The 27,569-nt window shown below is 35.2% G+C and overlaps 4 protein-coding genes across 5 annotated transcripts; 2 read left to right on the forward strand and 2 right to left on the reverse strand.

Moving 5' to 3' along the window:
- The first annotated feature begins 4,387 nt into the window (after nt 1–4,387).
- Nucleotides 4,388–10,021, forward strand: LOC149407401 (SAWADEE protein). The gene is made up of 6 exons (XM_089613464.1): nt 4,388–4,855; nt 5,040–5,342; nt 5,619–5,667; nt 5,773–6,061; nt 6,751–6,829; nt 9,612–10,021. Exons 1-6 carry the CDS (start codon nt 4,529–4,531, stop codon nt 9,813–9,815), a joined length of 1,251 nt encoding a protein of 416 aa, XP_089469590.1. The 5' UTR covers nt 4,388–4,528; the 3' UTR covers nt 9,816–10,021.
- Nucleotides 10,022–12,132: 2,111 nt separating this feature from the next.
- Nucleotides 12,133–14,474, forward strand: P24BETA2 (emp24/gp25L/p24 family/GOLD family protein). The gene is made up of 5 exons (XM_089613483.1): nt 12,133–12,311; nt 12,403–12,630; nt 13,573–13,759; nt 13,868–13,975; nt 14,211–14,474. Exons 2-5 carry the CDS (start codon nt 12,403–12,405, stop codon nt 14,342–14,344), a joined length of 657 nt encoding a protein of 218 aa, XP_089469609.1. The 5' UTR covers nt 12,133–12,311; the 3' UTR covers nt 14,345–14,474.
- A 312-nt stretch (nt 14,475–14,786) lies between these two features.
- Nucleotides 14,787–16,668, reverse strand: LOC149407403 (RPM1-interacting protein 4 (RIN4) family protein). 2 transcript variants are annotated; one of them, XM_089613503.1, is made up of 3 exons: nt 16,481–16,668; nt 15,530–15,718; nt 14,787–15,152 (listed from the first exon to the last, which is right to left on the reverse strand). In XM_089613503.1, exons 1-3 carry the CDS (start codon nt 16,484–16,486, stop codon nt 15,120–15,122), a joined length of 228 nt encoding a protein of 75 aa, XP_089469629.1. In that variant the 5' UTR covers nt 16,487–16,668; the 3' UTR covers nt 14,787–15,119. The 2 variants fall into 2 exon arrangements, with proteins under 2 accessions (XP_089469629.1, XP_089469621.1); XM_089613495.1 differs by having other exon boundaries at nt 14,787–15,155.
- A 1,908-nt stretch (nt 16,669–18,576) lies between these two features.
- Nucleotides 18,577–22,743, reverse strand: LOC149407404 (acetyl-CoA acetyltransferase 2). Its single transcript, XM_089613473.1, has 14 exons — nt 22,641–22,743; nt 21,785–21,821; nt 21,524–21,622; nt 21,264–21,437; nt 21,051–21,156; nt 20,810–20,948; nt 20,637–20,714; nt 20,481–20,546; nt 20,300–20,385; nt 19,972–20,071; nt 19,772–19,882; nt 19,617–19,658; nt 19,100–19,186; nt 18,577–18,991 (listed from the first exon to the last, which is right to left on the reverse strand). Exons 2-14 carry the CDS (start codon nt 21,813–21,815, stop codon nt 18,902–18,904), a joined length of 1,209 nt encoding a protein of 402 aa, XP_089469599.1. The 5' UTR covers nt 21,816–21,821; nt 22,641–22,743; the 3' UTR covers nt 18,577–18,901.
- Nucleotides 22,744–27,569: the final 4,826 nt, after the last annotated feature.

The following is a 27,569-nucleotide window of genomic DNA, read 5'->3' on the forward strand; positions in this document are numbered from 1 at the left end:
TTTACGGAAAATCGACACGCCAACGGAAAATCGAACAGACAAAATGTGAAAAAAAAAAAAGCAAATGAAATGCCGTTTTCGATGGAAAACCGACATGCCAATAGAAAATCGAACAGAAATAATGTTGCATAATATGTTAAATATATATATATATATATATATATATATATATATATGTATATGTGTGTGTGTCTTCTAATTTTTAACCTTATAAAATATATACAATTTAAAATGTAGTTTAATATGTACGTAGGATAATTAATTTTTTTTTATTTATATCATAATGTATATAAATTAATGATGATCTTTTCCTTTTTAAAATTCTTATTTTATGTGATATTTATAAATTTTGTGTTAGCAAAAACGCTTAAAGAACTATATATTGTATCATTGTGTATATTATATTGTACCATTGCGTATATTAGTATGAAACAACTTTATAGTAGACGGAAATTTAGCAAAAAAGTCAAAATATAGAAAGAGAAGTACCCTTGGCATACTAACAACTCAATTAATTATTACTATCGAAATTAGAAAATTTGATTTGAAATTTGTTTCATCAATCGTCTACAATAGATGAAAGGACAAAATCGAGCGCTCTATAATTAAGATTAGTGTGGCCAAATTATTAGTGTCCTCCTAAAAACTATAAGATAAAACCTATAGATATGAATTTATCATGAAAACACTTAACTTGCATATGATTTGTATCATAAGCTTAAAATAACGTAGACCGTTAAAATCGCATTTAAAGGTAGCATTAAACCAAAAAATCATCAATTGTTAGTTATTAATATTATTCCTTCGTGTCGGCACTTGGTATGTATAATAATTACAAATTTACGATGCATACGAAACGATGAAGACTACACCTCTGCGTCGATAAAGAATATATTTTTATTTCCTTTTGTGATTTTGTTATTTTTTTAAAGGACGGGCTAAAGAACTAGTCAAAATGAGATCTCTATTTTAAAATTATAGTCCTATTATTAACATATTTAGGAAAATAGTCAATTTATCATGACAACATTCCAATATTCCAATTATACCCTTAGGTTAATATTATTAACTATCATAGTAAATAATATCATCCATAACAAAAAAAATTAGTAAATCTAATTAACAATAACAAAAACTACAGTAAATCTTATTTGTTGTAACAAGAATAACAGTAAATCTTATTTACCGTAACAAGAACAATAGTAAATCTTATTTACCGTAACAAGAAAACAATAAATCTTATTTACCGTAATAAGAATTATGATAAATCTTATTTATCGTAACAAGAACAAAATTAAATTTTATTTACCGTAACATTTTGTAGTTAATCTAACAGTAAATACGATTTACTAATATTTCATATTAACAGTAAATCGTATTAACCATTGAGTAAATCATTCGTTTCTATGATAAATATAACAGTAAATACGATTTACTAATTATTTCATATTAATAGTAAATCGTATTAACCATTGAGTAAATCATTCGTTTCTATGGTAAATATAACAGTAAATCCGATTTACTACAGATTTGTTAGAAAATTCTAGGACAAACACTTTCAACAGAATTACTACAGAGAAAATATGAAATAAATACAGAGAAAATCGTATTAATTTCTACATACATGAAATCGTGATCAAGAAGACAAACACTTGGTACTATTCCAACCAATAAATAACCACCAAATTTATCTCTTCTTTCAAAGTTCCTAAGTTTTATATAACTTACAGCCATATACAGAAAATACAATTATCAAGTCACACAACTAGCTTTGAAAAAAGAAAAAAAAAAAAAAAAAACTACAATCTTATTTACCAAACTACCCGTGAAAGCCATTCACCAATAAAAGAGACTCTCTTCTTGTGTTGGAGTCAAGTCACAGAGTTCATTTTTTTTTTGTACCTTCCCATCTCTATATCTATCTAAACACTTCAAAGAATAACTCGGCTTCCTTTAAAATGGGTTTCTCTGCTTTAGGCCTCGTTGAGATAATAGTAACACTTTCAGTTTCAGGGCTGTTTTTGGAAGCAGACTCAAAGACGTTTTGGGGAGATATACAAGTCCTAAAAGACCTCAGGAGCGAGTTGGATCCCGACTCAGTGAACCCCGGCTCGTGCGTGGGCTCGTGGGACTTCTCCGCCGACCCTTGCGACAGCCTCTTCAGCGAGCGCTTCACATGCGGCTTCAGGTGCGACGACGCCGACGAGTCCGGAGGGAGTCGACTCACCGAACTCGCCCTCGACCAGACTGGCTACTCTGGCTCGCTCGCTTCCCTCTCATTGAATCTCCCTTTCCTCCAAACCCTACACCTTGAAGTACGCAAAGAGATGTTAGCGTTACAAGCGGTGACTCTCCAAAAGAAGAAAAGCAAGGCCATCCATGATGAAACCGTTGACGAGCACTTGGCCGGACGCTTCGGTCCGACTCACATAGAGCTTGACCCCGACAAACAATACGAACATGATATGATGCTCTTAAAAGAAGCCGTCAATAGACACAACCAGATACTTGGAGATCTGGCCCTGGTGGGGTTCCGGGATTGCACCACCACCTCCTCATTTTTTGCCAGATAGTGGACGACAATCAACTATTCCGGAAATCACAAATCCGAAATTGAAGCAACGATTAGGACGAGCTGTTAGCCGCTACGTCATCCACGAGATCGAAACTCCGACCCACGTGTCGTCTCACAGGCCCGAGCGAAAGGTGTTGATGTGGACACCGTATTGAGCGAAGATGTCGGTCACAGTTCGCATGGATCATCAGACGATGGACGTGGTCCGAATGACAGTGACGATGATGGAGGCGGTGGTGATTTTGGCGGTTATCATGCTAGTCAAGATGTTGGTGGTGGTGGCCAACCTTACGATCCGTGAACTATGGAGCAATGTTATCAAGCCACGCAAGATTCGGATCACGGGTCACGACGTCAAAGATCTGACAGGTTAGTGTATTCACATTTATTTATGTCGGAGTTCTCAAACAATGTACGTATGCTGAATATGGAAAGTAATATATTATATGTTTAACAGACCCGGAGACTACTTTGACTTTGAGACCGGATCGTATTACGGTGATGGAACTCAGAGAACGCCAGCGCATTACATATCTTCTGGTAGTGATTACGGCGGTGACTTCCAACAAAGATATGGAGCATACATGTCCTCTGGTAGTGAATACGACGTCGACCACTTGATGTCTCAGTTTGACACAATGTCATTCACTACATCAGACACACCTAGTGACGGTTCGTATACTTGTTCTTCTTACCGTTATCCTAATATGATAAGAGTGCCACAGCCACAGGTGAATCCGCAAGGAAGTGGACGTCATACGTTCGGTGTACGCGTAGATCGGTTCGGTGCCGGGCACATTATAGCATGTGCACTAGGATGTCCACTAATAAGTGAAGCTGTGGGGTACGATCAAGCTGACTACGACAGACATGTTCAAAACTTCTGACAATCATACAAGGGGAATTTCACTTGGTCTCAATATTGTGAGCTTCAAGAAAACCAACAGAGTTTTATCCCACCGGGACGTCCAGTAAGATTCTATTGATACATTTAATTTTCTATTGTAACTATATGTTTGTAAAACATATTTATTTCATGAACAATTTGAATGTATGTCATTCAATATGAAACATTTATGCTAGATATGTATGATTTGAAGTGTTTTAAATTTGAACTACATTTACAAATATATATATATATATATATATATATGTATAACTATTCTTTTGTTTCGCCACATTATTTTCGTTCGGTTTTCCATCAATAACGGAATTTGAAAACGGCATTTCACTTGCCTTTTTCACATTTTTTCGTTCTGTTTTTCATCGACATGACGATTTTCGATAAACCAAGAGACTTGAAACGGCAACGAAAACGGCATTTTAATCCTTGATTTAACCTTAATTTTATTTGAACTCTATTACATCTAATCAATGACGGATCTAGGTGGGGACCAGGGTGGGCCAATGCCCCCCTCAATTTTTAAAAATTATTTTTTTAACCCCAAATTTTTATACTTTTTTATAATTTTACCCATAAATTTTACTAATAATTATGTTTTTGACCCAAATTTGTAAGTTTTTTTTTCAATAATGCCCATCCTAAAAAATATTTCTCAAATTTGCCCCCCCTTGATTGAAATCCTGGCTCCGTCACTGCATCAAATCACATCAGTTTCCCACTAAAAAGAAAACGGATTTTAAATATCAAGTTGTCTAATAAAGTAAAGATTGTTAGACAAAAATTAGGGACATTTCAACATAAATTCACTAGTCCTTAAAAAAAAAAAAAAAAAAAAAATCATAAGAAATTATCGTCGTGGACTCGTGGTCATGAGGTAAAAGTCTCAGAAAAAAGAAGAATCCAGAATAGTCCAATTCGACGTGGCAGTGTCTGCAATACTGTCACTCCACGACCTCGTTCCACTCGAAACGCCATTTTCAGAAGAAAAAGAGACTCCCACTTCCACTCTAACTATCCCTCCGTACAATCTCTCTCCTCTTTCTCTGAAAATGTGGTCGTCGGAAGTCGGCGGTGACACGGCGGGGCTGGAATTCCGATCTTACCAGGATGAGGCGTGGTACAACGTGACTGTGGGGGCGGAAGGAGAGTCTGTCCGGGTTCGCTTCGCCGGCTTCCCTACCCACGACAACGTTTTCGGTCCCGGCGATTTCGGCCTCGATCCGAAGCGCGTCGACGACTTCGCCGCCCGATTCCGGCCGGTCTCCGTCCAGCTCCAGGACTCCCAGTGCAGACGCGCCACTTCCGGCCTCCTCGTCTGCGCTTCCCACCACTTTGGCCAAGAAGACGTCCGATTCTATGACGCCCTAATCGATTCGGTACAATCTCTAGATTCCTTCTATCTACTGTCTGTAATTCTCTCTCCATAGCCACTGTCTAGCTCGCTCTGGAATATCTCTATCTACTCTATGTGATTGTATATCTATCTATACATGTCTCTCTGTGATTCGCTCGCTCACTTGATTGATTCGTCTGGGTTTAATTTTCTCTTTATTATCTTAGGTTGATCTAGCTGAGCACTCGCTCAATGCCGAGGGAGAGGAAGAGTGTCAGTGCAACTTCAATCTTTTGTGGCTTCATGGTCCTAATGCCGGGAGTATCACCGGAGAAGGCATTCCACAGATTTGTAGGGTTCAATTCCGAGCGGAGATCGATCCTGTTGTTGCCTCGTTCGTGAGCAGAGCGAGAGAGAGGTTTGAATCGCCGTCCGCCAAGAGGAAGTTGCATCAGTTTGAAAACCACCGGATCGAAGCTCCTACGTTGAGGATTGGGCATAAGCTCAGTTTTTCTCATCACTCCAAGCAGGTATGTGTTGTTTCTTTGCATTGAAACTCCGAGTATGAAGAAGTAGAAGAAGATGAAGAGAAAATACAATGTACATACATTAATTGATATGAGTTATTAAAGAGTAAAGCTGAGTATTTATTAAGTCTTAACTAATTGATAAGACTAATGAATCTGGACACTAGTGAAGCTCAGCTAATTAACAAGTGGCTTATTCTACTAATGGTTTGTTTGTTTGTTTATTTGGGTCTTTGTGAAGTTTTCTTTCGTTTTCAATCTGGTTTTCTAACTGTGTAGGAGACAAAACGCATCCGATGGAGTTTCAGCGACGAGCTGTGGTCGACATGTGCGTTGGTTTTCGTAAATCCCTTTTTCGATCAATTGATAAACGTTTGATTTCTCTTGCTCTTATGTCTGAACTTTCTGGCTTGAATCTTGGAATGCGTTGCAGGGACTTTCGGTTACCCGAGCCAAAAATCCGGGGAAGATTCGGACCTTGGAGGGGTCGGGAATCATTACTCGATCGTGGTCGAGAATCTGGAGATCGGTCTGAGGCCATTGGCGATGATGGAGTTTCTACGCGCCGAGGTGTCAGTGTCGGCTCAAGCGTTTGTGGTTCCGAGCTTGAAGGGCGAGATCTGTACGCGTGGATATATCGTTGTGGACTCCAAAGAGAAGTTCCAGAGGCTCTGTGCTTTTCTGGAGGGCTCTCGTCACTTCATCGTGTCCGCATTGGGAAGGTAGGCAATCTTTAGAACCTGGAAAGAAAATTTGAGGGGCTGGAAATGAGAATCCATTCTATTTTTCATCGTTTTTTTTTTTTAACTGAAGAAGATTCAAGCAAAAGAATTTTTTTTTTTTTTAAATAGAATTGGGATTTTATTCCTTGAGAAAATGTGGGGAAAGGAAGTTTTGATGATTTCAAACACAATACAGAATTTTGTTTGATCGAATTTCCAGTATTCATCGTAAAATCCGAATTCCAAACATAGCCATAACTAATGAAACTGTTAGGTGTTTATTAGTATTGTTATTGAAAAATATCATTTTTGTTTTTTTTTTCCCTAATTAAGGTGTTTTATTATCATTTGTTTTTAATACCTGATTTGGTCTAGTGGTAATTCTACTCAACCTCCAAAGTGAAGGTTGTGGGTTTATTATTCTCCGCTGGCACCTTAAAAAAAAGGGCCCATTAAGTAAATAGCCACATTTTCTGTTTGACATTGCTAAATAGTCCATGTTTCGTAAATTTTAGATAAATAGTCATTTTCATATATTTACAGACGTAAATTTTAGATAAATTGTCACTTTTATCTATTAGGCCACGTCATCTTTATGACTATTTAAGATTTATAAAACGTTGGTTATATAACAATTTCAAACGTTTTAATTGGCTATTTATCTAATTATTTTATTGATAAATTTACAGGCCATGGGTGATGACTGAAACAATGACAGTACATAACACTCTTCGAGCAACAATTGAAACCAATACACTTATATCTCAGGTTAGTAGCATACTTTGTAGTTTTCTCATATATTTTAGAAGTCGAATTATGCATTTATACCGGGTTTTCAACAATCTTATACTTATCCCCGAGATTATAATTTATTACTTAATTATTTGTTTATTCCTTTGATGATTAAAAAACTTAGCCTATTTAAAATTCTACCTTAACTATTTAAAAATTAAAAAAAAAATAGTCCAAACTAAGAAAAAACTCTTGTCTCATGTTATGAGAGTCGTAAGAACGAGCTGGACTATATGCTTAGTATCTGAATAACTAGGTAATAATATGGAAATTGCATGTGGCAGTGATTTTTTTAACCAATCGCAAGTGTAGTATATTTAAAGTTTTTATTGCAAAAATAGTATATTTTAAGTCGTAAAATAATCATTTTTTCATTTACAATTTTTTTAAAATTTATTACTTTGAGTTTTATTTAATTTTGTTTATTATTTACGGTTTCATTTACAAATTTATTAGTAAAATAATAGCAAATAATTGCCTATTGCTTAAAAAAAATATTATTATCTTATATATAAAACCACCACTATTTTAGAAATGTTGTACTTTAAAAATACTATTCTCCTAATTTTTCAAATTAGGAGTAGTCATTTAGATGTTTCCATACCTATTCTAATTTTTGTTAACTTTTTATTAATAAATTTTTAAAATAGTATGTACACAACATCTTTCACTTTTTTTTCTCATCTATAGTCCAGTAATTTAAAAATTAAAAATATAATTCAAACTAAAACAAGATGCGTGTCTCATACTATGAGAGTCGTAAGCACGAGATATATTATATGTTTAATGTTTGAATAATTGGGTTATATTGTTACAATGTGGAAATTGCATGTCCCAGTTTTTTTACGAATCGCAAATATAGTGTATCTAAAGTTTTTATCATGAAAATATTGTTCTAAAAGTTGTAACGATCATTTTCTTAATGTTACTGTTTTTTTTTTAATTTACTACTATGGGTTCTATTTATCTTTGTTTACTATTTACGGTTTCATTTTAAAGTAAAACAATTGCAAATAATTGTTTATAGCTTGAAAAAAAAAAAAATTATCTCGAACTAAAAATCGGAAGAGTGGCATATAGCCCATTTAAATTGCTTACATTAGAATTCTAGTCGAAGTTTCTAAAAATTTAAAAAATAATTCAAATTCAAGCCAGATGCATGCATTGTATTATTGAGACGTATGCATGTGTTGAGCTATATCTATAATATTTAAATATCTAAGCTCTAAGTTTAATTAAATGTAGTCATTTGGCTAATTTTTTTTCTTAAAAACTAGTATTGCACTTTAGAAATACTGTGCTTGTAATTTTTTTTAACTCTCAAGTAGGAGTAGCTATTCAACTATTTTATACAGATTTCCCATATACCTATCCTAATTTTTGTTAACTTTTTTTTATTTTTTTTTATTTTTTAGTTTAACTTTTTATAATAAAATTTAAAAATACTATGCACACAACATTTTTTTTTTCCATTTATTTAGGTGATTTTGAACAAAACAAAAAGAGAGAAAAAATGGTGGATGATGCGTGGTCCTTTGGACATTTGAAATTGGGAAAATAATACATATATACCCTGTGTTTAAGTGAAATGTCGAGTTTAATTTTTTGTATTAAAAAATGTCGAGTTTTTACTTTCGGTTTGATTAAAATGATGAAATTGTACAATAAAATAGATAACAATGCCTCGAATATTCTTTTTATTGAGTTTTTATTGAAACCAAAATCAGTACCTCAACTCTCAAATTCCTAATTTTGAAATAAAAATAGTCATAAATCGAAATAGACTAATAAAGCTCGTATTTTTCAAGAGATGGTTTCCTTCCATGTTCGAATTGCAACTTTGAGTCTTGGATTTGACAATCGAATAAGTGATTTTGATGATTATAGACTTTATTTTTACCATTTTTCTCTGTTTTTACTCTCCATGATCCACTGATGATTGTTTGTTTTTTTCTTTTTTAAATAAATTATAAATAAGAGTAAAATGAGGTTTACATATAAATATTAGAGTCAATATCAATGAAAATTCAATAAAAGGAATATCCGTGACATTGTTATCTATTTTAGAGTATAAATTCGTTATTTTATTAAACAGATGGTACAAACTCGACATTTTTTAAAATTATAGGTTAAACTCAATATTTCACTAAAACAAAAAAGTTATTTTCCCTTTGAAATTTATTACAGAAAATATCAGGAAATACTAGAGTAGGTGATGAGTCATTAAATAAATGTAAGAGATTATTAAATAAATAACAGTAAACCCGTGGTATAGGTACGATATTATTAAAATTTTCGGGAATGATTTTTGACACGACCTCACGATTTTCCCCAACAAAGTGATAAACACCAAAAACTCTTTAAAATTGTTCCACTTGTCAAAAGCTGTGTGGATCGTCCAAAATCGTGAAAGTGATAAACACCAAAAACTCTTTAGGGCATGGATTCAACATTTGTCAAAAAAAAAAAAAGATCCCATGACAAATCTTCATAGTGGGTCTTATAAAAAAAACCTGTATATCAAAGTTTCAAATTGGTCCATTGGCTTATGATGGAATTTTATAGTTTATTTCCATATGTATAAATAAAATCTGAAACACAGATACGAAAGAAAATGAGATGTATAAGGGTAGAAATAGTCTTCAAAATTAAATATTTGATGTTAAAGGTATTTTAGTTCAAATTTGTTTGAGTAAGAAGTTATTAGTGAGTGTCCTATCATATTGTTTTTTGATTGTTTCATCTTAAAATTCTGCAGAACATTATAGAGAATCGGGAAAATGAAAGCACAAGCAGATTGAAGGTTGTTCGTCTGGGAAGCGATCAATACAAAGTGGCGGAGGACCTTAGTGAGGTGTACAAGGAATTTTCCAAGCACCATCCGAGAATTCACAAGAGGCTAATTGTCGAAGAAGGGAAAATCTGGATGAAGCACAATGCAGAGCGCGGAGTGGGAATCTGAGCTCCAACTTTTGACTCTAATGCTTCATCTAAAATGATCAGCTCACTTTTGCTTTTGTACAAAAAAAAAAGGCCATAGCTATAGCTTATACGGTGTTTTTAGAACCTGAAAATGCAACCCTGGAGCCTCTTATCTTTTGTGGCTCGACACTTTTGTACTCGGAACAGAACTTAGAATGAAGATATACATAGAAATGGTAAATTGTTTGCTCCTTTGTTTTTTTTTTTTTTTTTTTTCTGCGTAATTCATCGTATATGATAAATCTACCAACCATCTCACTCCCTTTCTCCACCAATTCTCCCCGCCCGCAGCTCCTTTCTCTCATCTCACTCGCCCAAAAAATACAAAAGATAAAAAATATATTTCTATTCCAATTCTCTCTAATAGAAGAAAAAATATTCACTCTCAAAGTCCTCTTTCTAGGTTAAATTATGCCAAATTTTCTACTCAACTAATTATCTCACTCGTACGCATTTGAGATTAAAATCAAGAGAATGAAAACAATCTCCACTCACACAAACGTCGCCAAGACTAATTTTGAGCGTCGTAGCACGCGTCGAGGGGAAACCCTACGCGATCCTCTAGTTCATGTTTTCTCTTTTCTTAGGAGACCACGACGGCGAACTTACTCTTGGCGTGGAGTCGAGAGAAGAACTAACTCACTCCCTGATGAGTGCGTTTTATAGGTACAAATCGTTCGTTCTCAGACTTGAATCGAAGCGAATTTTTATATGTTTTTTTATTATATATTTTTGTGTTTTTATTTGTTATTCTAAGTTTTTCATGAGCTAAAAGTGTTTTGAGGGAAATGGAGCAACTTTGGAATGACTTTTTCGAACGAGTTAGAGCTAAAACATCGTGTTTCACCGCGCCGCGATGCCCAAAATGACTGTTTTTGTTAATTTCCTGATTTTAAAGTGTTTTTTACCCTAGGATCTCATCTAAGGGTCTAAATACCTCCCAAAAAAAAAAACCCTATATACGTATTTAGGCTCTCAAAAACACATTTTTTTCCCTTTATTTTTCTTAGAGTGTTTGGGTATTTTTGAGAGCTTTTGGAAGAGCAAAAAGTGTTCTTTACCGGAATTGACAACCCGACGAGTCTCCGAACTTCAACTTCAACCGTTCTTCTTTCTTTTTCTCTTTTTATTATTTTATTGTTTTGAGTTATTGTTGAACATCAAGTTTATTTAATATGAATTCTCTTTTGCCTTCAGTCTTTGTTTTATTGTTTTTAATTATTATGTTATGTTTAGTGTTGACTATGAACATCATTAGAGGCTAAGTTTCTTATAGGGTTGTGATGTAGCCGAAATTGATAATGGTTGGGGGGTTCGTTAGGATTAGATGATTATTGTTTGCTTCATTATTATGTATTGCTTGATATGAATTATGGTTAATGCTTTCTAGTGCTTGATCACTACTAGAATTGTTATCTAGAATTGTTTAGCTACTTGATAGAGAGTAAAAAATCATGTTTTTGTTCACATCTTCATCGTTGATCTAGGTTAGTTGAAAATTCTAGGGAATTGTGTAATCAGTTGAGCTCTTGTATTTATTGCATGTAATTGTTTTAATAGGATTAGATGCCGAGAGGATAACAATTTGTCAATTGCATAAATTTGCTAGATCACTCGAGAGAGGCTAGTGAATAATTTTGATAAAGCGAGATTAGAATCCATAGAAGTGGATTTTTATTATTCGAGTCCGAAACCCCCGATCTAATTAGTTCCGGTGAAATCGTGACTCATTCTTTCCTTATATTAAAAACTCGTGTTAATTCTTTGTTTTTGGTTTATTTAGTTTTTTAAAACGTCTCAAAATCTCATCACCTTTTTTTTTTTTAATTAATTGGCTACAAGTTAGAGTAAATCGTTAAAAATTGTTAGTTATCGTGGGATCGATACTCGTACTTCATGCACACTATATTATTTGGGCGAGACGTACGTTTGCATATGTGATTTATTCGCAACACTCTTGGTGTGGAGTCAAGAGAAAAGCGAATTACTCCGTGGAGTCGAAAAAAGAACAAATTTACTCCCGGCGTAAAATCGGGAGAAGAGCAAATTCAACGTGAAGTTGGATGAAGAGCAATCAACACCACAGTCATAATCTAACAAAAGCAATGTACGTGATCAAGTCCGCTTAACATCTTTATTCTTAACATATTTCTCACGAATAAGGATGATATTATTAATAGATAAATTGTCGTGGTTCGTAGTCATGTTTATGACGTGGAGTCATCTGATTGGCCCATTCGAAAATGGAAGCCAGTAGGAGTATGACACGTGGCAATGTAAGGAGACCGAAAGCTAAATATGTACATCTTCCCTCGAACAATTTTCAACTCGCGGAACGTGTATTGTTATTGAGCTTTGTTTCCCAGCAAAGCCAGGATTGAGAAACGATTAACTTCAGAGCTTCTTTCGAATCAGATCTCAATTCTAAACGCACACAAAATATTTGAAACCCCAATCGAAGGCCGATCAAATCAAGGTAAAGCGTTTCACGCTCTTCTCGATCGGTTCGTAGCCAATTGATCTTTCCGATTGGAATTTTATTTATATTTTTGCGTGTTCATCTGCAGATGGAAGTTTTGCGGGGTGAGAGGAAAGTGGGTCTGGGTTTAATGGCGGTGGGTCTTGTGGTAATTATGAGCCAAATCCAGGGGTCGTTGGGGATAAGGTTTGTGATTGAGAAAGAAGAATGTCTGTCGCACAATGTTCAGTACGAGGGTGACACTCTTCATTTCTCTTTCGTCGTCATCAAATCCGACGCCACGTGGAGTTACGGTAACGAAGGTGTTGATCTTGTGGTACGTGCATTCCTCTACAACTCTCTCTCCTCTTCGTTTGTTTCTCGCCATTTTACACCCATTTAAAATGGTTTTCCTGTTAGATTCTTGTGAATTCCCAGGGATTTTAGATGCAGATTCATTGAAATCCAAAGTTTTGTCCATTTTATATGAAATTGATTTCAGTAGTTTAGTGAGGCTATCGATCTAATGTAGAGATTGTCACGGTGTACGAACAGTTTGAGTGATTCAGGTTTTGGAATTTCAAGAATGACATAAAACTATGCCAAAGAAATTGACAAAAAAAAAAAAAAAGTTTCGAGAGAGAGAGATAGCTGTGAGCTTTTTGTTATTAGGTTTCAAGAATTATTTATAATGCAATGATCATCAAGTGAAAAAAAGAAAAAGAAAAGCAAAAGAGTTCCGTCGAATCATTTGATCAAGAGGAGTTCTAGGCATTGCTAGAAGGAACAGTTCCGAGGACAAATTGTTTCACAGAAATAGACTTGAAATGTATATCAGTTGAGTTCTTCGAATGTCTATCATATGTGACAATTGGCAGTCCCCGGATAGTAACAATTCTGATAGTTCAGCCTCAACCGACATGTTTGTGACAAACGTGGTCGTATGTTACGGTCTTAGTCGACTCTCACATTTCCATATATGGGATTGGAATGTGGGAAGTATAGGCTTAGTAAATGGGGTTCACACGCCAAATGGAGTTTTGAAAACCGGTAAAAAAAATTCCTGAAAAACTTCCTAGTATTTAGTCACAAGATGTTTAACATCACCTTGTGATAAAGCCTTTTATTCGTGGTAAAATTTGAACGCTTCTGTGAGATGAGAGGGGAATTTCCGTAAATATGGGCTTAGCTGCTTTCAAACTCGCTGATTATGTACAGTAATCAAGACGTCCATTTACCGTAACGATTTTTTTTTTTTTTTGGGGGGAATCATTTTCAGGTAAAAGGACCTGGGAACGAGCAACTTCACGACATACGTGACAAGACAAGTGAAAAGCACGAGTTTGTCGCTCACAAGAAAGGCATCTACCGTTTCTGCTTCACCAACAAGTCTCCTTATCACGAGACCGTCGACTTTGATGTGCATGTTGGCCACTTTGCCTACTACGACCAGCACGCCAAAGATGGTAATGAACGCCTTTTATGGTGCAAATGCACTTCGTTTGTGATTAAAGAGAGCCGTAATATTTGATGTGATGATGTATATATATATATGTGTCTGTGTGTGTGTACAGAGCATTTCGCTCCGTTGTTGGAACAGGTAGGGAAATTGGAGGAAGCCCTTTACAACATCCAGTTTGAGCAACACTGGTTGGAGGCTCAAACAGACCGTCAGGCTATTGGTAACTAATTATATTTCTACTTTTAGGCCCTTCTTTCCTTTTATTTTCTTGTTTTTCCCCTTCTAGCAAACATCTAGAACACCATAGTTACCCATTGAGTCTTAAGTCAAGTCTTGTCATTTGTTTTAAATTAGTTGGTCAGTTATCATATTCGAGTTTTTATTTTTTATTTCCCTTTCTACTCGAGTGTTTGGGATATTGTTGTATTGGCTAATGTTTTCGATCCGAAACGCAGTGAATGAAAGGATGAGCAAGAGAGCAGTCCACAAAGCACTGTTTGAATCTGCATCGCTCATCGGAGCAAGCGTTCTTCAAGTCTATCTCTTGCAACGCTTGTTTGAAAGGAAGCTTGGAACATCCAGAGTTTAAACACTTTTTTTTTTTTTTTTTTGGTCACCTTTTTGGTTCTCTATTATGTTGTAGCACACAAAAATGGGACACGCATACTTTTATCTCCGAGACGTTACGTAATGGAAATCTTGCATTAGATTATCAATTATTTTGACTCGCTATTAGTTTTTTTAGTGGCATTTTCTCATTGACAAAATCTTCCGAGAACAATAAAGCTTTGTTTTTATCATTGATTTTGCTTGTTCATTGGCAATGCTATGAATCATATATCCATTTGAATTGCTAGTGTAACATTTTTATTGTTCCAGGTTCTGTTTTTACAAGATCATATTGAATATTATATATTAAACAAAACCCGAACCGAACAGCCAGTTTTCATCAATTTGACATGTTTAAAGATGTAAAGGTAATAAGATATACTGTTGCTCTATTTTTCACTCCCTTCTATTGAAATAACAAAAATTCAAAAAAAATATCACATTCACAGAAAACAAACAAATAAATTCACCATTCAAAAGGCCATAGAACGGGAAAAGAAAATGACCATAGAACTTAAATCCACCAAAACAACGAGAACGTAGTAATATACTATTGTCCAGCGACCATACTTGTCTTCTTCGGTGCAATGCGAGTCTGATTCGGCAGAGGACCAATCATAGCTTTGGACTCAGCTCCAGTCTTCTGGAATATATAAATAGATATATTTTCTCGGAGCATAAACAAATACAACATAAAATTTCTGTTATTTCTGGAATATGTCGTAAAGCAGTGTTCTTTCTTTCGTTCTTCTTCCTCATGTCTCGGAACGCAAGCAGCAAAACCATTTCTTCTGCAAACAAAATGAAATCAGAATTCAAACATCCACAAAATCTATTAAGAGGTATCGGTTATAATAAGGAAACTCTAACCAGACTAGATTAGTTTGTTTGAGAAAATCTGAGGCCAATTCAACACATGCCAAGTATATATAGAATTAGATATTGAAGGTATGTTAATTTAATAGACTGATAAAAGACGGCACTCAAAAGGGTCAGGGTAAATGGGCTTGAATTACCTATAGGAATTAGTCACACTCACACTGTATTGCATATATTCTGGTTTATTATGTGAATCGGTGAAGATCTAAGTTCAAACATCAGAGGAGTAGAGCGAAAAGATAATAAAGCATGTATTAATAATAAGGCAAAGGAAAAAGCAACTTACAGATTGAGGCTTTCCAAGGACAGCCTCGTGCTTGAAGGCTGGGTCGCCCTTCGGGGGCGATTCTGGTTTTCCACCACCGCCCGTCTTCTTCTCGTTCCGAGCCTTGTTGAAGATTACTGTGAATCCCTCGGCTGATGCCGGGTCGTTCACATCCCATTCACCGAACTTTGGCAATGGTCTTCCTTTTTCCTACACAAGAATATAACACAATTACTTCACATACAGGCAAAAAAAAAAGAGGAAGTTCTTCAGGGATTGATTTCTCTTATACAAACAGCGTGAAATTTGGAAATCATCGGTATTGGCTCAATTACTCAATAGGCTTGCACTGAACTAATAGAATCACAACCCACAGGACATGTGATTTAGAGTATATGACAACCAAACCTAACCTTACCAAAACCCCCAAAATAAGTTCTAACCTATGGTTTGATAATTTCTAAACATCAAACTTGGCATAGCTCATAGGGATGTAAAAGGACCAGCAGTGAACTATCTATACCAAATTATTTAATAATCAAATTTCTATCTAGTCATTTGACACAAAAATAATGAGAATTCTATCGTCGACTAAAAAATATGTTTGTGCACAATGAAACTGAAATCAACGTAGTCCTCGTTGAGTCGCAGAAGACGGATAACTAGTTCATCTAAGCTAAAGAGAAAGCCAAATATATATAACTGTTAATAAAATAAAAACTAAAATCATCATGAGACGCACAAAATTTACATAGAAATGAAAATCATCAAACCTTGCTTAACAACTTGAATTGAAATAGAACGAAATGAAAAAAAAAAAAAAAAAAACCGAAGGGGACTTCGGAAAAGTTTGATCTCGATTCAAACAAAGCGCAATTCATACGAGACCAGACAGGTAGAATGATAGAAACGTATAAATACAGAACTGGCTGTTATAAGAAGAAGAAAAAAAAAATAGATTTTTAAGCGTACCGCCATGGATTCTTTCGATGAAGCTTTTTAGGTTTCTTTTTCTTCTTCTTTTGAATCCATATGAAATTAAAAGCTTGCTCTGTTTGCTGTGGGAACGAACTTGTTGGCTATCGATTATTATTCCTTCTATATTTTTCTCTCTTTCTTTGTTTTAGAGATATGGGAAGAAGAGGTGAGAGTGGGCTCGATGGGCCAGAGAGTGCTATTGCCCATCTTAATAATAAAAAAAAAGATGGTGGGCCCACAATTTTTGAACCAATTAACGGTGCTCTGCTCTGTTTTATTATTGTTTTTGCCCGCGAAGGCTTACCTTGACCAAAAATGCTCAACTTGATAGGTGATGTGATGTGATCCAATAAGATCAGGCTCATTGTAGCATATGTACAGCTATTTCCTCTCCTTGCATTTTGAACATGATTTGGTTGCTTCAAGAACAACAATAGTCATGTTCTTTTTCTTTAATTAATTAGTCTTTCAAATTTATAAACTTTCTTTTTTTATTATAATCATGCGTCTTGATCAAATAACTAATTCAATTAAAAATATCTTTATTCTTACGTTCTCTTTTGTCTTCTTTTTTTTTAAAAAAAAAATCTCTCTTTTGTTGATCCATTGATGAACTTCACCAACCTTATTAAAACGAACCATTCATTATTATTCTTTCACGGATTTTTCTGTTTTTTTTTGTTGTTTATTTCACTTTTTTTTTTAAAATCAATTCCCTCTTCCTTTTTGCTTGAATTTCAAAAAATTAAAAAAAAAATCATTTCCCACATAGGTAGGCATGGCGGTCAAGGCTCGTTTTTCTAACTTCTTTTTCGAGTTCCTCAACCAAGAGAACGGTGGATTTCTCTTTCCTCTCTCTTTTGTCTCCCATTTCATTTCTCTTTTATCTTTTTCTTCTTGATTTCATTCTACCATCCATTGACGAGTACCAATTCTCATATTAATGGTAGATCTTTGTCTCCCGCTTTGGGGATCTTATCCAATGATTTGAGTGACATCACTTATAGGGACGGAGCTGGGTAGGGCCCAAGGGGGTCCAATGCCTCCGTCAAATTTTGAAAATTGTAATTTTTACCCTATAATTTTTATAAAAATTTATAATTGTACCCAAATTAATATAATATTTTTAAATTTACCCCTCTTGAATGTATTTTTTTTCAAATTTGTCTCCCCTCATTAAAATTCCTGGTTCCGCCACTGATCACTTTGTCTCCTCGAAGACTTACATCAGAAGACATCCCAAATAATTTTAAACATCCCCTAGAGACGTTGTAGAGAATTTATGATTCTATTTTTTTTTTAATTCGATCAATTAAAATGCTCCACCTCTAAATGCAGCATTTGAAGATAACATCGACAACCCCACCCTCGTGCTATTGCTATTACTTGCTAGGTTTCTAAAGTGAGAATTCTGAAATGCAGTTTTTAATTGTAGATTTTTAAATGGTGTTTGAACTTGATTGAAGTATAATCATCACTTCTCATTCTATTAAAAAAAATCAACTCAAGCTCTTTTCAAATGCGAAATAACTTATGATCAATTATAGTCATTAAAGTAACATTTCAATACACCTTTATTCCTTTCAAGTTGAACTAATTGTTTAACAGACGTATAATGCGAAACTTCGTCTGAATTGCATATTTAAATCTAATTTGTGAAACAGCTTATTGTAGCCTGTTATGCCCACTAAATACAACTACTCACCAGTGTCTCCACCATGGAAAGAAATTTTTAATCGATTACAGTTTTAATTTAAGGCTACAAGTACCAAATTATATAAAAAGATTATCAGCAAAAATCCCATACTCGTGCGTTTACAGATCAAAGGGACCTCTTTGCAGACAAGAAAAACAAATCCATCAAACATAAAATGGAAAAAAGAGCTGTGCTAGGCTGGAGGATTTGGCTGTGTATGTGCGAGTATAATTGAATATATTTTAACCTCATCTTAAAGTTCTATTTCAATAATGTTATTTTTGCCAATACGTCCGTTTAGTTTTATTCCCTTTTACGCTCTCAGCTGTGACCCCACCGTTTACATACTAAACAAGGTTGGAAATATTTGAAATCTGAAGGAAGCAAATACAAATAAAACAGGAACCAATAACATTTTATTTTATTTTATTATTATTCTTTTCCTTGATGCCATCAAATAGGCAGTAATGAACTCCAAAACAAGAGAGGTCTGAGGGGTGAACAACGTTGGAACTTGGAAACAGATTTATTCCAAAACAAATAAAATACATTCTACTTTTATTGGAAATCACACACAGCAGACTCGGGCCCAAAATTAAATTTTAAAAAAAATAGGAAAACAAAAAAAAATCGACCTCTTACAAACGTTGCACAATAACTAAAAACTTCATGTGGTTCAATTCTTCTCTCTAATAAGTTAGTTCTTCAGAGTGAAAGGCTTAGAGAAGCTCGACGACGAACGCAGATGCACCGCCTCCACCGTTGCAAACACCGCCGACACCATATTTCCCGTTCTTCTGCTTCAAAACCTGCAAAGCAATCGAGTTTAGATTTGTATATTGGCCAAAACATAAAAAAAGTGAGAATCATTCGATAAAAAATGATTAAAACACCGAAGAGCATGAAAAGTATTTTACCCCGAGTAATGTGACCAATATACGAGCTCCGCTGCAGCCTAGAGGATGTCCCAAAGAGACCGCTCCACCGTGCACGTTGACCTTTTCCTGAAATAAGAGAATGCCCAAATATTGAGAAATGAAAGGAAATAGACATAGTAGAGCATCCCCATTTCAACGCGTTATGCAATGCTTGTTCATATTCGGACCTATCTGTGTTTAACATGGTATCATAACCAATAGCTCAAACGAACGTCAAGATGAGTTGGCTTAAAGAACCAACACCATGGTGAGGGAACCATGTTAAGGGACACTCTTCTCGTCACTAATTACGTTTTGCGATGGAATCCATGATATTTAATTTTAACCTAGTGTCGTAGTTTAGAAGCTCAAACGAACACCCTGTACGAAAAATGAACTTTGGTGCGAGATGAGCGAGCCTAAAGAGCTACCATAGGATCTCGTTGGCAATTAGTTTTGAGATTCTGGCACCAAAATAACAGGACATATCTAGAGAGAAGGAAAGTCAAGAACTTACGGGGTTAAGTCCGAGTAGTTTCTGGTTCGCAAGAGCTACAACCTATAAATAGAACCACAGCAACGAGATAAATTATAAAACTAAATAAATAAATAAAATGGGATGCAGTTATCCACATTGAGAAGCTAAATTAAGATGACTTGAAGTAAACTTACTGCGAAGGCTTCGTTAATCTCGTAGAAATCAATTTGAGATGCCTCCAAGCCGGCATTTGAAATGGCTTTGGGAATCGCCAGCGCCGGAGCAGTGGTGAACAATTCTGGTGCCTGAAGAGTGGAAACTTGTGTCAGCGTAAAACAATAACATGACAGAAAATAAGCACCTCTGATATCAGTTATGGTTTTTTTTTTCATACATGAGCAGCATCGGCATATCCGGAGATCTTTGCAATAACTTCCAGCCCAAGCTGTATCGCCTTTTCTCCGCTAACTAAGACTAGTGCCGCGGCACCATCGCTGCCAACCAGAAAACTTTACTCAGAAGCTTCGATTATGAACAGTCTAGAGTCCAAGGATATAAAAGTACTTTCAACATTTATTCCATAGCTTATACAAACATGCACACACACATCGGCATGAGATCAGCCGGGTCATCACCAATCTCAAGTGCACAAAAAAGCAGTTGTTGGAAAATGGTTACTTTATTATCTAAATAGATAACTGAAAAAGGGAAAGATAGAAGACCTTATGCTAGAAGCATTTCCAGCCGTTACTGTGCCTCCGGTCTCCTTGAAACTTGGACGAAGCTTTCGCAGTTTTCCGGCATCAAACTGCAATATAGAAAGGAAAAGAAAATTACTGTGCTATTGTGGCACATATACAAGACCTCTTGGAACTAATCTAATGACACTATACAAGTTTATACCTTTCCTAGACCTTCATCCTTGTCCACAATAGTTGAGGGTCTTCCTCTGCCTCCAGAAACCTCAACCTGATTTGTACCGAAATAACTAATATAAGTCGAGGCTTTTAATACACACACAATCACATGTATCAGCTGACTGAGATATATGATACTTACCGGAACAATCTCCGAAGAAAAAGCACCGCAGTCTTGGGCAGCAATACCGCGCTCAAAACTCTGAACGGCAAAGTCATCCTAACAAAAAAAAACCATAGGCATCAGTAAGAATCTATTACAGTGATGCCGACTATCAACTTACTAACCGAAATCCCGAGTGAAGTTGATCATACCTGTTCCTCCCTTGTTATCGAATGGTTCTCAGCGCATAGCTCAGCACACACTCCCATTCCAACATCCTTATACACATCCCACAAACCATCTTTCAACATTCCATCGACAAGAGAATCATGTCCAAGTCGAGATCCTTTCCTGCAATCGAGTATCAGCTTTTATTAAATCCAGCAAGTCTGATATTTACTTTTCCCCAAAGTTAAAAAAAAAAAAAAAAAAAAAAAAAAACAGAGCACACACCTGGCTTCAGCAAGATACTTGGGCACATTAGACATGCTTTCGCAGCCACCGGCCACGACAACATCGTTAATTCCCAACTGAATGCTTTGTGCAGCGAGCATCGTCGCTGAATGAACCAATTGTAATGCACATTTAGACCGTTATATAATCGAACTACGATACGAACACACGCGAAACATGAAAAACGAAAGTGACGATGATTGCGAAATCGACCTTTCATCCCGGACGCGCAGACCTTGTTGACGGTGGTACAGACCACCGAATTCGGGATTCCAGCACCTAACGCAGCTTGTCTAGCTGGAGCCTGACCCAAGTTCGCACTCAGAACATTTCCAAAAAATACTTCTTGCACAAGCGAGGGATCAACGCCAGACCTTTTTAGAGCAGCTACATAACAGCAATTAAAAAAAGGGCTTTTAGAACATGTAGACAAATTTTACAAATCCAGTAACATTTTCTATATATTGAATTACCTTCAATAGCTATTGAACCAAGCTTGGTCGCTGGCAACGACGACAAGCTACCAAGAAATGCACCCATTGGTGTACGGGCAACACCAACAATGCAAACATCTGCAGATCCATTCAGTCAGTACAATTTGCATGAACCCACCATCATAACAAAAGTAATGCCCTTTTAATTCATTTTTATCCATTTGCAGGAAAAAGAAGAAAAAAAATTTGGCCAGAACAACAAATCAGGAATCTACGCAGATAGAAGAGCAAACAAGAAACCTCTTGGCTTTACTGAGTCTGCTGGAGCCATGAGTATCTGAAACACAAAAACAGAACGAATTGAGGCGAATCTATTGCTATTTCATAAAAGTTGTAACTGAAGCGCAGAGATTCGTTACATATGAGCCCAGGCCCAACTTCGAGCTATATATGTATCTATATATATCATATATGTATATAGATGGTAGATGCAAGATTAAGTCTAACCACAGCGCCTCCGATATATGCAAAAGAAAAAAAAAACCAGAGAATGACAGGTAATATCCGATATGGAGGAGGAGAGGAAGGAAGAGAAGGTTTATTATATGTCTGGGAATTTGAAGATGACAAAGGAACAAGTCTTGGAATTGTGTATAAAACAGTCTTTGAAGGAGAAACAAGAAGGAACATAAAAAGTCTGTCCAATTAGTAAATCCAAAGTTTTTTTTACTCGTCTATGACCTTAGCATGAACGTTACGAGTTTGTATATTAGTATAGGACCGATTCTCCAACAACTTCGAAATTCATGCAAGAAAATCACGTATCATAATAAAATAAAATAAACAAAAAATTTGACTACCTAACAATAATAAAGAACTGATATTTGAATTCTGTATTTCAAACAGAAAATAGGCGGTAGTGAAGCTCGAGCTAGATCCAAAATGAAAACAAACTAAACATCCATTAAATTTAAATGTCCTTAAAAGTAACTAAAATTACAGAGATCGTTAATCAGTAGCAGATCCAAATCTTCCCAGCGATGGTTCGAAGTACCGACGGAAGAACTCGACTCGCACGGGCGAGAAAACGAAAACAAAAATCGGTGATAAAGCGAATGAGAATATCGGCGAGAAAATGAATACGCGAATGGCTCACCTGCGACGATGTCGCGAAATTCGGAGTTGTTTGGTGTGGAGAGAGAGAGAGAGAGAGAGAGAGAGATGATTAAGTGCTTCAGAGAGGTGGTCAACTTAAACATGAGTCGCTGTGAGTGTTTGTTTTTATTTATAGGACGAGACGAGACTTCGTGAGTGGCTGATGATTTTACGGAAAAACCCTCCGGTTTTGAATTTATTGGTCGGGTTGGACTTTCGGAACTATTTAGGAAACAGTTTTCAAAATTAAGCTGTTTTCAAAATATAATCATGTAATTGAAATATTTAATATATATATATATATATTTTTTCGGGTTAACCGAGTAAAAAATATTAACAAAATACTAGGGCTTTGCATGGGTACATGAGTACGAAGCCAGGAATTCAAATTAGGGGATTAATATGCGAAAAAAAATTGAGCGAGGACTAATTTGTAAATATTTGGAGTAAATTTTAAAAAAAAAATTAAAACTGTTAAAAATGTGCAAAATTTTTTTTTTGAGGAGGGCTATAGCACGCCTTGAACACTATGTGGCTTCGTGCCTGGGCAATACTACTTTATTAGAACTTCGTACCATCTATTATGCATATATATAACTCATGTTATTTTACCAAAAGCAACCAAAAGTATTAAAATTTGATAGTTTTATTACTAAAATCAAGAAAGAGAATTATTTTCTTGCAAAAATATCTTGTCGTGATTGTTTCTTTATTAAAAAAATTGGCTACGTAAGCCATCTAAGCTATAAGAATTGTAAATTAGTCAACCTTTGGTAAATAATTTGTAAATAGCCAACTTGCATACGTGGCAGCCTATTAACTACCTAAAATATATGTTTGGTTGTGTTAAATAAGGCTTTTATTAATCTGTTAATAAGTTTACTTGGCTATTTACAATAAATTAATCAAAGGTGGGCTATATCTCAATCCACTATATCCATGTGGCTATATAACTTAATAACCCTTCTTTATTTGGTGATCGTTTATCACGAAATTTGAAAATCGTTCACGAAATATAAAATTTTGTGATCGGTTTGTCACGAAATTTTTAAATGTATTATAGTTTTTGCATAACTCATTTAGTAATAAGACTGTCAAATTTTAAATTTTGGTTGATTTTTGTAAAGCTACATGAGTATATATTTGTGTCAAAATCTCTAAAAAATACACATTTATTTCATTCGTGAAAATTGTATCTTAAGTTATTCTTTTTATATTGATTGGTGGTTCAAAAATGTCAATTTATCAACACACAAAAACTCTTTTAAAAAGATTAGAAAAATACAAACATTTGATATGATTTCGCAAGAACTCAGATAAAATCATACATAACTTTCGTCTTCCTTGATTTGTTCCCGTGTGTCGGATTTCGTTATAAAGCAATGAGATGGGCAAAATAGAGACATATAATGAAATGACGAGCGCTTGATAGTCAACTGGCTTACTCACACCTTCTAGAGCCACGACAAAATCACCATCATGAACACTTGTTTGAGAGAGAGAGAGAAAGAAAGGAATGCTAACCTGTCTTGCGAAGAAGAAGACGTCAGAGGACAGAGGTCCGGCGATTAATTGACTTCCAGAAAAAATGAGTGATTAAATGAGGATACTAAAAAACAAAAATTAGAGAAAGTGGGACAATTATATATGCATGAACTTAGCAAGTACATTCTTACCTAAAATTTGGTGGTGAATCATTATAAGAGTTTATTTATCATTTATTATAAACAATAGAATATGGTCTATATATGGATGCCATACATGGTGTATTTATTTGTGGACGTTTTGCGGTCAACAAAGGGCAGCGGACGTCCAACTTCTTTTATATGGAAAGTTGACGACTCTCAAAAGTCATACACATAGTTTTCACGTGATTTGCTATCAAAACTACCACTAGGATACATGTAAAGGGATACAAATATTTTATATGGATAGATGGATAATTAAAATGTTATATGATTGTCGCATTTATATTCTACCTACCTCACCCTACGCAGCAGCAAACTCACACGTGCGACGGCGATGATAACAAAGAAAACCCAGAATGTTAACTTGCATTTTTGCTTTTTTTTTTTTTTTTTTTGAGTAGGGGCACGACCAGGATTACATGATATATTAGCAGTGCAAAACGCAGGTGACACTATCGGCCAAGATTACATAGTAGGTGGCACTATTGGCCAAGATTACATACTTTTTAGAATAAATCCTAGGGGGCATGCATTTCTACATCCTACGGGGGTTTGAACTCATTTCTGCATTTTTGCTTTTATTCTTTATAGTTTGTTAATTTTACATATACAAAAATAATCGTGGATTATGATTACGTTTTTTATTACTTATAATCATATAGTTACATCGTGTTCGGGCATGTAATGCTTCAGGACTATTTAATAACGTTATAAATTAAATTTTAATCGTGTTATCATTATTGTATCATTTTTATCAATTATATAATTATATTAGTGTTTTCGACCCAATTAAAAATGAGTCCATTAAAAAATAGTCAATTTAAACGTTTGACATTGTTAAATAGCCAACGATTGATAAATCTTAGGTAAATAGTCACTTTCAGACGTAAATCTTAAGTAAATAATCACTTTCATATACCAAACGTTAACTATTTAACTAAGATTTACATCTCAAAGTGATTATTTACCTAAGATTTACCAAACGTTGGCTATTTAGCAATATCAAACGTTTAAATTAGCTATTTTCCTAATTTTTTGATTAAAAATTAACTCATTAACTGAAATTTAAATCCTTAAATCTTGTTGTACTCGTTTCGTATTTAGGTGGCTAATAATTGAGGTAGTCTTTGTTGGATTCATCGACTAGATATTAGATTTTTGACAAAAAAAAAAAAAAAAGTTCATCCGAATATACAACGAAAAATAAAAATCTGAAGGAGAATATAAATATAAACAAACAAAAAAATGTGACAAAAAATTAACTTATTTTTTATTTCGTTAAACTTAGAAGAAAAACAAATTATGCTAAAAATAATAGAGACAGAGAGAGAGAAGAGACACATATATGAGTGTCATATATACGAATTGAGGGAATTTCCATGATCCTCCATGTATACCAAGAAAATAAAATATCACTTTTTTTAGAACTTGGAATTTTTATGAAACTTCAAAGTCTCATAAAAAAGGAGGCCGATTATATCAGTAAGGCGCCAACTTATTTTGGAATGGCGTCAAAAATACAATGAAGAAACATCCCCACATATAACTTTTTGCCCTGAGAGCACGAGCCACAAATGTACAATTGTTATAGATGAAAGAAAAAGAGACTTGGGATAAGCCATCAGAGAGGGTTTGGACGTCTTCGATGATAGTGTCGAGATCATTAAACATTGGGGCTCGGCCAATTGTGCACACCACCATCTTTGTGTCTGAATCAATGACAAGATTGTTGATACCATGTTTTAATGGCCCCACAACAATTGCTTCACGGACTACTACAAATGAGCAGCCTCATGTCACAGATACAAAAACACCCAACACAAGTTTGTCGTTGTCTCTGAAAATTCCCCCAAAGACCACATTTTGTTCTTCTGATCATCTACATCCAGTTTCCTATATATCTCAGGAGTGGAGACTATGAGAAACTTGCAGAGATCGACGATGGCGCTGAATGAGGTACGTTCCTCTTTTCAATGGGGAATTGGTAGTCACACGAAATAAAGTTTGTGGAGTCCACCTCTGATCTGATACGATGAGGTTTACCATCAAAGTACATTTTGTTTCTTGATGAACCAACAAAGGGTGCAAAAGAAATCTAGATCCAAGGGGGACATGTCCAATAACAAATTTGAGACAAACACTCGCGAAGTGGCATTAAGAACTTACGGTCACTAGGACAAAAAAGGTAGCTGGTCCCAAACTTATTGACAACTTATAAAGTTGGTAGAGGTCCCAAACATCTTTCGTCTCAAGGCAGGGCAGCTGGTCAACGCATGGACTTGAGTTTCTAATTCATTCTGGTATTGGGGGAGGGGGAGGACACTTCAAGGTTCGGATTACGTCTATTCATATTTTTTTCCGTCACGAGGGTTTCGTGAAAGGCCCTCCAGATTAAAACTTTAATTTAGGTCGGGATGTGCAAGTTTCACATTTTAGTCCACCATTTGGACTGATCGTCGCTGGTCCCTTTGTGACCATCGAAAGTTGTACCGTACGGGGCTTTATACACCGACTTTGTACCGTAGGACAATAGTGCCAACCATTTGGTCGGGCTTTGGGAATGCACTAATTGGGAAGCTTTACATGATACCAACGTAAATATTCATGAAGTGACATTGAAAGAATGGATATGCTATTGAAGCTCTCTTCAAAATAAACCCGATGCAAAAAAAATCGAGTCAAAATGACAGAAATATTAACCGACGAAGTTCTAAAACTCAAACTCATCTATTTCCCGACCTCAATCACGGTTTTCTGGCGAATGGAAGCAGCTCCACATGGCAAGAGTGAGCTCAAAATACTCCTTGATGCAAGTATAATCTTTTGGGGTGGAGGTGTACTTCAACTCTCTCCGGTTTGGTTGGAAAAAATACCGAAAATGGAGGAAAGAGACAAGGGAAAAGAAAGAGAAAAATGGATTTGAGAAAGTGAGTGAGTGATGAGAGGAGAGTGATGAAGTGAAAAAATAAGCCAAATATATTTAATTCCACCTCACCATTGACCAATTCAAAAGGTCTTGCTTGACCAAGGAAAATAATTAAATAAAAAAATGGGTTTTACAATTTCATTTTCAAATTTGGTATTCCATCAACGTCTCTCTCTTTCATTAGTTATTAAAATATCTACAATATATATATATATATATATATATATATATATATATATATTGTAGATATTTTAATAACTATTTATAGTGTTAATAGCATGTTTGAACAAAAAACATACTTACGAAATAAAAAAAA

This window comes from Urtica dioica, chromosome 1, assembly GCF_054948205.1.
Source record: "Urtica dioica subsp. dioica isolate 48M chromosome 1, U.dioica_male_clone48M_v1_H2, whole genome shotgun sequence".
Classification (NCBI taxonomy): Eukaryota; Viridiplantae; Streptophyta; class Magnoliopsida; order Rosales; family Urticaceae; genus Urtica; species Urtica dioica.

What these genes read in the sequence shown, in the direction of transcription:
- P24BETA2 (XM_089613483.1), top strand. Translation starts at nt 12,403, where the DNA reads ATGGAAGTTTTGCGGGGTGAGAGGAAAGTGGGTCTGGGTTTAATGGCG. An exon ending in CGACCAGCACGCCAAAGATG is followed by an intron (nt 13,760 to 13,867) that starts GTAATGAACGCC and finishes GTGTGTGTACAG; the next exon opens with AGCATTTCGCTCCGTTGTTG. An exon ending in AACAGACCGTCAGGCTATTG is followed by an intron (nt 13,976 to 14,210) that starts GTAACTAATTAT and finishes TCCGAAACGCAG; the next exon opens with TGAATGAAAGGATGAGCAAG.
- LOC149407401 (XM_089613464.1), top strand. Translation starts at nt 4,529, where the DNA reads ATGTGGTCGTCGGAAGTCGGCGGTGACACGGCGGGGCTGGAATTCCGA. An exon ending in TTTCTCATCACTCCAAGCAG is followed by an intron (nt 5,343 to 5,618) that starts GTATGTGTTGTT and finishes CTAACTGTGTAG; the next exon opens with GAGACAAAACGCATCCGATG. An exon ending in CGACGAGCTGTGGTCGACAT is followed by an intron (nt 5,668 to 5,772) that starts GTGCGTTGGTTT and finishes AATGCGTTGCAG; the next exon opens with GGACTTTCGGTTACCCGAGC.
- LOC149407403 (XM_089613495.1), bottom strand. An exon ending in TCCTTGGAAAGCCTCAATCT is followed by an intron (nt 15,156 to 15,529) that starts GTAAGTTGCTTT and finishes TTTTGTTTGCAG; the next exon opens with AAGAAATGGTTTTGCTGCTT.
- LOC149407404 (XM_089613473.1), bottom strand. Translation starts at nt 21,815, where the DNA reads ATGGCTCCAGCAGACTCAGTAAAGCCAAGAG. An exon ending in AGACTCAGTAAAGCCAAGAG is followed by an intron (nt 21,623 to 21,784) that starts GTTTCTTGTTTG and finishes ATGGATCTGCAG; the next exon opens with ATGTTTGCATTGTTGGTGTT. An exon ending in CGATAACAAGGGAGGAACAG is followed by an intron (nt 20,715 to 20,809) that starts GTATGATCAACT and finishes TTTTTTTGTTAG; the next exon opens with GATGACTTTGCCGTTCAGAG.